Source organism: Oncorhynchus gorbuscha, linkage group LG11 (assembly GCF_021184085.1).
Source record: "Oncorhynchus gorbuscha isolate QuinsamMale2020 ecotype Even-year linkage group LG11, OgorEven_v1.0, whole genome shotgun sequence".
NCBI lineage: Eukaryota > Metazoa > Chordata > Actinopteri > Salmoniformes > Salmonidae > Oncorhynchus > Oncorhynchus gorbuscha.
Genome location: NC_060183.1, coordinates 14,284,149 through 14,293,176, shown reverse-complemented (window position 1 = coordinate 14,293,176; position 9,028 = coordinate 14,284,149). Strand labels below are relative to the sequence as shown.

At 47.9% G+C, this 9,028-nt stretch overlaps 1 protein-coding gene across 1 annotated transcript in view; it reads right to left on the bottom strand.

The window, feature by feature from the left end:
* Nucleotides 1-9,028, bottom strand: part of LOC124048135 (glutamate dehydrogenase, mitochondrial) — a 32,713-nt gene that overhangs the window by 9,957 nt on the left and 13,728 nt on the right. The window contains exons 4-9 of the mRNA XM_046368599.1: nt 8,365-8,428; nt 6,723-6,817; nt 5,561-5,740; nt 1,446-1,583; nt 1,140-1,277; nt 983-1,063 (exon numbers count right to left, since the gene is read on the bottom strand). Coding sequence (XP_046224555.1) covers nt 983-1,063; nt 1,140-1,277; nt 1,446-1,583; nt 5,561-5,740; nt 6,723-6,817; nt 8,365-8,428 — 696 coding nt within the window. The remainder of the gene's footprint in view (nt 1-982; nt 1,064-1,139; nt 1,278-1,445; nt 1,584-5,560; nt 5,741-6,722; nt 6,818-8,364; nt 8,429-9,028) is intronic.

The following is a 9,028-nucleotide window of genomic DNA, read 5'->3' as shown; positions in this document are numbered from 1 at the left end:
TGTGGGCTAGGCCGTGTTGGGCTAGGCCGTGTTGGGCTAGGCCGTGTTGGGCTGGTGTGGGCTAGGCCGTGTTGGGCTGGTGTGGGCTAGGCCGTGTTGGGCTAGGCCGTGTTGGGCTAGGCGGTGTTGGGCTAGGCCGTGTTGGGCTAGGCCGTGTTGGGCTAGGCCGTGTTGGGCTGCCGTGTGGGCTAGGCCGTGTTGGGCTAGGCCGTGTTGGGCTAGGCCGTGTTGGGCTAGGCCGTGTTGGGCTAGGCCGTGTTGGGCTAGGCCGTGTTGGGCTAGGCCGTGTTGGGCTAGGCGGTGTTGGGCTAGGCCGTGTTGGGCTAGGCCGTGTTGGGCTAGGCCGTGTTGGGCTGGTGTGGGCTAGGCCGTGTTGGGCTGGTGTGGGCTAGGCCGTGTTGGGCTGGTGTGGGCTAGGCCGTGTTGGGCTGGTGTGGGCTAGGCCGTGTTGGGCTGGTGTGGGCTAGGCCGTGTTGGGCTGGTGTGGGCTAGGCCGTGTTGGGCTGGTGTGGGCTAGGCCGTGTTGGGCTGGTGTGGGCTAGGCCGTGTTGGGCTGGTGTGGGCTAGGCCGTGTTGGGCTGGTGTGGGCTAGGCCGTGTTGGGCTGGTGTGGGCTAGGCCGTGTTGGGCTGGTGTGGGCTAGGCCGTGTTGGGCTGGTGTGGGCTTGGTGTGAGTTAGTCTGTGTTGGCTTGGTGTGGGCTAGACCGTGTTGGGCTGGTGTGAGTTAGTCTGTGTTGGCTTAGTGTGGGCTAGCCCGTGCCCACCTTGCCCACCAAATACCCACATGGGGCCATGTTTGCTGGATAGATACTGTGAATGTGTGTATGACTGCCTTAACATGCATTTTTTTGTGTGTGTGTGTGTGTGTGTGTGTGTGTGTGTGTGTGTGTGTGTGTGTGTGTGTGTGTGTGTGTGTGTGTGTGTGTGTGTGTGTGTGTGTGTGTGTGTGTGTGTGTGTGTGTGTGTGTGTGCCTCTTCTTACAGGGATGACCATGACATTGTTCTCCAGGAAGATCTTGTCAGCATCAGGGGTGGTGGGGCCGTTGGCTCCCTCAGCAATGATCTGGAACAAACAACAACAATAAACAACAATGACAACAGGGCATTGTGGATAGTGTAGTTTAGATGGGGTATTGTACCTTGGCCTTGATCCTGTGGGCGTTGTTTCGTGTGAGCTGCTTCTCGCTGGCGGCAGGGATCAGGATGTGACACTGAGCTTCCAGAAGGCTGCCCTCGTATGGCTTAGCCCCGGGGAAACCTACGATCGAACCGTGTTGCTGCACACACACACACACAGGTTAGTCAAATGCAAGAGACAGGAAGTCTTTCTTGGCTATAGCTCATATTCAGAACAAGAGAGGGCGGAAAAGTGAGAGAGAAAGAGAGAGACACAGAGAAAGTGAGACTGAGGAAGTTCAAAAGGAGAGTAAAGAGAGTATTTTTACCAGTTTGTAGTCCTCCAGCTGCTTGGGGTCAATGCCCTCTGGGTTGTAGATGCTGCCGTCATACTCAGCGATGCCCACACACTTAGCACCGTACCTGTGGAGGTACCGCATGGAGTGGAGACCCACGTTACCAAAGCCCTGAGAAAGAGAGATCATTACTATCTCCATCACACACACACACCATCATTAACTCTGCTACAGAGTACACTAAAGACATTACACTGGGACCCTGGCGCCCCCATGTGGCCCACCTCTGCTACTGCAGTAGCCTCAGACCCACTGATAACTAGCTAATAAACTGACATACCAAATCAGCGAACAGAGAGGATTGAAACCAAGCAGGTAATATATCTGGTACAGCTGTGAAATATACCTTTAACTATAATGAGCATTGAGACACATAATGCTGCTATAGTCAGTCTGTGTCTCTGTTTAGTGAGTCAGTCTGTGTCTCTGTTTAGTGAGTCAGTCTGTGTCTCTGTTTAGTGAGTCAGTCTGTGTCTCTGTTTAGTGAGTCAGTCTGTGTCTCTGTTTAGTGAGTCAGTCTGTGTCTCTGTTTAGTGAGTCAGTCTGTGTCTCTGTTTAGTGAGTCAGTCTGTGTCTCTGTTTAGTGAGTCAGTCTGTGTCTCTGTTTAGTGAGTCAGTCTGTGTCTCTGTTTAGTGAGTCAGTCTGTGTCTCTGTTTAGTGAGTCAGTCTGTGTCTCTGTTTAGTGAGTCAGTCTGTGTCAGACACGAAGGTGAGATGTTTTTTTTTTCCTTCTCAAAAATGAATAGTTGCTAGTCATTGAATACTAACTTCAGATGGGATATTCAAATATTCGATTAACCGTATCCATCACTGTTCCCTCAACATTTAGCCGACTGTACAAGCTTGAAGTTACAGTTTAAGACAGTTGTCAAGTAGGCTACTGTGGCTATTTCCTCATAATGTAGGCCTACCAGAGTGGCCTACCATCAAAAACAATGGAGAAAACTCCTCCCATAACATTTTAACATGGAAATAGCTGTTCTATAATTCAGCCTACAGTAGCAGCAAATATGTGGTGTTCAATGTAGGCCTACATTCCATGAGACTCTTGAAAACAAAACATGCAGCGCTTGACATTAACCTGTTTATCCACTTGTCCTTCAGACACGGAGGTGACTGAACATGTTGTTGTGTTGTGTGATGCAAGAAACCACTTTACAAAACAAAATGCATTATTTCCATACCATTATTACAGAGAATCAGACAAATGATGACACCCTCTCTGCCTATTGGCTACTAGGGCTTATTCAAGATGTCTCAAAATACACCACTGCCCCTTTAAGAAAAGAAAAACCTCTTTACCAGAATCACTTTTCAAAGAGGTCTAGAAGTGTACACGTTTGGTGCTCTTGTAGGAAGCAATCCGTCCCCTTTGCTGACTACAAATGATCTATAAGTGGGTTAATAATTGACTAACTAGTAAAGGACATGAACAACATGTGCCCACGTGGCTACATGCAGCTCTCGCTTTGATCTTGAAACAAGCATATCTACTCAAGACCCTCATGCTGTAAACACAGTCCAGTTCAAAGTGACTGGCACAGATATATATATGGCAATGGTCTATTTGCATATAGGCCTACTGTATCTCTGATTGGTTATTCCACACAGGTCTGTGTAGAGTACGGGTTGAGATGTGAGCATCAATGCAATAGAATCCTACTCCGATACGTTCTGCCTACAACAAAATCTCTTGCATAGTTAGTTTTGCATACTAAGTCTTGCACGGTTTGATTTGTTGTTTCGGTGTGTTGATTGGATCACAATTCCCACAGTAAAAGGAAACGTTGACCGTGTTAATAACTAAGGGGGGAAACTGTAGAAAGTTGAGTGATGATCAATCTCGTGCTTCTCTGAGCAGGCTGACATTTCTTCTGCACGGCCGCACACACGCACAGCTTAGAGGGAACATTGGTGCTGATCCTTACTCACTACGAGTGTTGCAAAGTATACCCAAACTTTGGTACATTTTTGCAAAAGATTTTGGTAAACTTTTGGTTCGGTACATGTTTAAAATGTTTCTTACCTGATTGAACAGCCTGATCAACTCTATGTGAAGGAGACGTGTCGCGCTGCATGAGGCGAAGGAGATGTGTCGCGCTAACCTGCACGGCGCTAGGCCAACTGCGCATCGTCCCACAGACCTCCCGGTCGCGGACAGTTGCGACAGAGGCTGGGCGCGAAACCAGGGTCTCTGGTGGCAAAGCTGCCCTTAACCACTGCTCCACCTGGGAGGCCCTGCAAGCTGCATTTTTGTTCAGTATATCTAAATTACTTTGAGTATTTAGTCACTTGTATTACACTGGGCTGAAATACATTTTGTAAATATGTATATTTTGTAAAATATACTTTCGAGAACAGTCATTTGTATTTTCAAAACACAAAATACTTTTCTATACCATTTTTTCATAGCGCACATTTTAATAAATTATGAAATTGCTTCTTCTATGCAAATGTTGTTAATTGGTACAATGAAATACGTTCTCTTAGTAGTTGCCAATAAACATAAGTCCTACATGGAAAGGATTGTTTGTCATCTGTAGCCCCATGAAGTCAGCTACAACAAGTTCAATAACTCAATGCACACACTCCTATTGAATAATACACATTCACCTGTATTGTGAATTGACCTAGGCTACATCTTGATTTAACCAGTGTACCAGTAGATATTTACCATTAAAATAAATGTTCACCATTCTGCTGTTTTGTAGTTAGATTGGTAAAACAAAGTCAAACTTGATTGTGTGATTATATCATTAATTCATGAACATATACATACTATTGTCTGGATCCAGTGCCCTTCTGTGACTGTGGCTAATACGCTTTCTGTTGTTATTGTGGTACCGTTTTGGTATCAAGTATCGTGATACTAAACCTGGTATCGGTATCCAATTCTAAATTCTGGTATCAAGACAACGCTACTACAGAGAAAAGATAGACAGGCTTCGTATAGCCTATAGACAGGCTTCGTATGGCCGTTAGACAGGCTTCGTATGGCCGTTAGACAGGCTTCGTATGGCCGTTAGACAGGCTTCGTATGGCCGTTAGACAGGCTTCGTATAGCCGTTAGACAGGCTTCGTATGGCCTATAGGCAGGCTTCGTATGGCCTATAGGCAGGCTTCGTATGGCCTATAGGCAGGCTTCGTATAGCCTATAGGCAGGCTTCGTATAGCCTATAGGCAGGCTTCGTATAGCCTATAGGCAGGCTTCGTATGGCCTATAGGCAGGCTTCGTATGGCCGTTAGACAGGCTTCGTATGGCCGTTAGACAGGCTTCGTATGGCCGTTAGGCAGGCTTCGTATAGCCTATAGGCAGGCTTCGTATAGCCTATAGGCAGGCTTCGTATAGCCTATAGGCAGGCTTCGTATAGCCTATAGGCAGGCTTCGTATAGCCTATAGGCAGGCTTCATATAGCCTATAGGCAGGCTTCGTATAGCCTATAGGCAGGCTTCGTATAGCCTATAGGCAGGCTTCGTATAGCCTATAGGCAGGCTTCGTATAGCCTATAGGCAGGCTTCGTATAGCCTATAGGCAGGCTTCGTATAGCCTATAGACAGGCTTCCAGGAAGGAGGCCAAGGCTGAGGGCATCTCTCTCTGTGTCTGTCTGTGTGTGTGTGTGTGTGTGTGTGTGTGTGTGTGTGTGTGTGTGTGTGTGTGTGTGTGTGTGTGTGTGTGTGTGTGTGTGTGTGTGTGTGTGTGTGTGTGTGTGTGTGTGTGTGTGTGTGTGTGTGTGTGTGTGTGTGTGTGATGTCTCGTATGTCAGAGGGAACTGAGAGTCCCGCAGAAAGCTGCACTTTGGCCTTTAGTCTGTCTCACACACCGCGGCAGAGTGGGAACTGGGAGCCACGGACCAGTGTAAAGCAGATCTGTGTGGTGTGATACTGCCACTGAACTCTGCCACCATGTCTCTGACGTCACAGAGAGACGAATACTAACTCACCCCTGCAGATATTTAACAAAGTTCACATCAAAACCTGTTGACCAGATCAGCGTAAACAACTTTTACGCAATCTTTGCAAATGGCAGAGTGTGTGTGTGTGTGTGTGTGTGTGTGTGTGTGTGTGTGTGTGTGTGTGTGTGTGTACCTGGATGATGAAGGTCTTGTCCTGGAAGCCAGGGGTCAGGCCCAGCATGCTCATGTAGGACGCCTCGTTGATGAAGTTCTCAATTCCGTGGAACACTCCGCGACCGGTGGCCGAGATACGCCCGTGGATCCCGCCCTGACTGATGGGCTTGCCTGTCACACACGCGTGGGCGTTGATGTCCTGCACAGAGAAACACCCAGAGAGACACAGAGCCAGACACACACACGTTAGAGTGTATGTTTAATTGCATTAGATCTGTTTGTCAGACTGTGAGATAGAGAGTCTTCAGCATAGTTATGAGAGGTCAGTGCAGGACACATACTACTTTGGGTCCAGACTACAGAACTACAGTACCCATACTGCCCTGGGGGGCCATGCTACAGAACCACAGTACCCATACTGCCCTGGGGGCCATGCTACAGAACCACAGTACCCATACTGCCCTGGAGGGCCATGCTACAGAACCACAGTACCCATACTGCCCTGGAGGGCCATGCTACAGAACCACAGTACCCATACTGCCCTGGGGGCCATGGGAACCACAGTACCCATGCCCTGGAGGGCCAGACAGAACCACAGTACCCATACTGCCCTGGAGGGCCATGCTACAGAACCACAGTACCCATACTGCCCTGGAGGGCCATGCTACAGAACCACAGTACCCATACTGCCCTGGAGGGCCATGCTACAGAACCACAGTACCCATACTGCCCTGGGGGGCCATGCTACAGACCCACAGTACCCATACTGCCCTGGAGGGCCATGCTACAGAACCACAGTACCCATACTGCCCTGGGGGCCATGCTACAGAACCACAGTGCCCATACTGCCCTGGAGGGCCATGCTACAGAACCACAGTACCCATACTGCCCTGGAGGGCCATGCTACAGAACCACAGTGCCCATACTGCCCTGGAGGGCCATGCTACAGAACCACAGTACCCATACTGCCCTGGAGGGCCATGCTACAGAACCACAGTACCCATACTGCCCTGGAGGGCCATGCTACAGAACTACAGTGCCCATACTGCCCTGGAGGGCCATGCTACAGAACCACAGTGCCCATACTGCCCTGGGGCCCATGCTACAGAACCACAGTGCCCATACTGCCCTGGGGCCCAACTACAGAACTACAGTGCATGTGCATTTGTGTGGTAACTCACGGTGTGTGCGATGGTGTTGGCGTATGTGTCAGCGATCCAGGACATCTCTCTCTCTCCAGTACTCATGTCAGGAGCAGGAACATCAATACCAGGCCCTGAGGAGGGGAGGGGTAAAAGTTTCTGTGAGGACTGGAAGCATTTACACACAACCTACATCAGGGGTCCCCAATTATGATTTTGCCTTGGGTGGATAGTCTGGGGGCCAGAACATAGTTCTGAATAACACATTTTGTACACTGAAAATCGACAGCAGAAATCCAAAACAGATAGTGATCGACAAAAAACGGAATCATTACAAACCTTGATGACATTGGAATACGATCACATATGCATCTTGATTTATGCGCGGGAATACTTTGGGAACAGATTTCCAAAATTAAAAATCACTTTGAGCCGATATCCTGGTGATTTTAGTCTTTTAAGTCCAACAACAAAAAAATATTTTAAAAATATATTATTTAGCTCAGAAAACTTGGGAGGCAAAAATAAATCTAATGACCCACGGGCCACCTAGTGGTGAACCCTGCCCTCCAGCTTTCTCTTTCCCACCTAGTGGTGAACCCTGCCCTCCAGCTTTCTCTTTCCCACCTAGTGGTGAACCCTGCCCTCCATCTCTCTTTCTCTCTTTCCCACACGTAAACACATACTACACAGGTTTGAGATAAAGTTACTAGCAATTAAACATCTATAGTTCTACCTATTCTAAATATAGACCGTGGCTGACTGGAGGGCTCAGAACGCCCTGGTGGCGGACAGTGACATGTCTAAATGCCAGTCTCTCCCTCTCTGTGGTGTAAACAGGATGGTATGCAGGGAGGGACATTCTCATGTGTTCACTGGGCCCTGCCATCCAAAAACAGAAGTGGACAGAGAGGGGGCGAGGATCTGACTGACTGGAAGAGGGTCTACTACCCACCCATTAATACACAGCTTTTCCACTGCAGCGGCAGAGTTCCACTTCAGCAATTATTATGTATCTTTATTTAACCAGGCAAGACAGTTAAGAACAAATGATTATTTTCAATGACAGCCTGGGAACAGTGGGTTAACTGCCTGTTCAGGGGCAGAACGACAGATTTGTACCTTGTCAGCTCGGGGATTTGAACTCGCAACCTTTCGGTCAGCCAATCAGCATTCAGGGCTCGAACCACTCAGTTTATAGTAGTGTATACACTATGATGGCTGAAAGTGAGGGCTTGTGAGGAGCAGAATTAACAACCTCTGCATAATCAAAACAGTTGCTTTGTGAGAAGGGGTTAAAGTTCGCAGTTTGTCATTGTTATGTAAAGTACCAGTGGCCTGAGTCAGAACAGGACCGCTGGAGCCACAGCCCAGTGAGACAAAAGGCTGGGGGTAAAACCCCTGGGGTAAATCACTGGGGTAAATCACTGGGGTAAATCACTGGGGTAAAACCCCTGGGGTAAATCACTGGGGTAAATCACTGGGGTAAAACCCTGGGGTAAAACCACTGGGGTAAAACCGGGGTAAAACTGGGGTAAATCACTGGGGTAAATCACTGGGGTAAATCACTGGGGTAAAACCCTCGGGTAGAATCCTGTCTTCTCTGTGTTTTGAGGTAACACGTCACAGTCATAACATACAAGATCATAGGGACAACTGGCTACATGAAGAACACACTTACCAATAAAACCTTTCTTGGCCAGCTCAATGGTGAACCTTCTCGTGATCTTCTCCAACTCATTGTCCTAAAAGAGAGAGAGAGAGATAAATCACAGAGTGCACGAGGAGAGAAAGGTTTCCTGTGTGTCTGCCAGCTAACAGCTAAGCATTTCAGCTCCACTTAGCTCTGAAGGGCATACTACTACACACACACACACACACTGGTGACAGATAAACAGATCAAGATGTAGCGATCAGCCCTAAAGAGCCTCTCTCTCTCTCTCTAGGATATGAATAAAGAGCCTCTCTCTCTCTCTAGGATATGAATAAAGAGCCTCTCTCTCTCTCTAGGATATGAATAAAGAGCCTCTCTCTCTCTAGGATATGAATAAAGAGCCTCTCTCTCTCTCTCTAGGATATGAATAAAGAGCATCTCTCTCTCTCTAGGATATGAATAAAGAGCCTATCTCTCTCTCTAGGATATGAATAAAGAGCCTCTCTCTCTCTCTAGGATATGAATAAAGAGCCTCTCTCTCTCTCTAGGATATGAATAAAGAGCCTCTCTCTCTCTCTAGGATATGAATAAAGAGCCTCTCTCTCTCTCTAGGATATGAATAAAGAGCCTCTCTCTCTCTCTAGGATATGAATAAAGAGCCTCTCTCTCTCTCTAGGATATGAATAAAGAG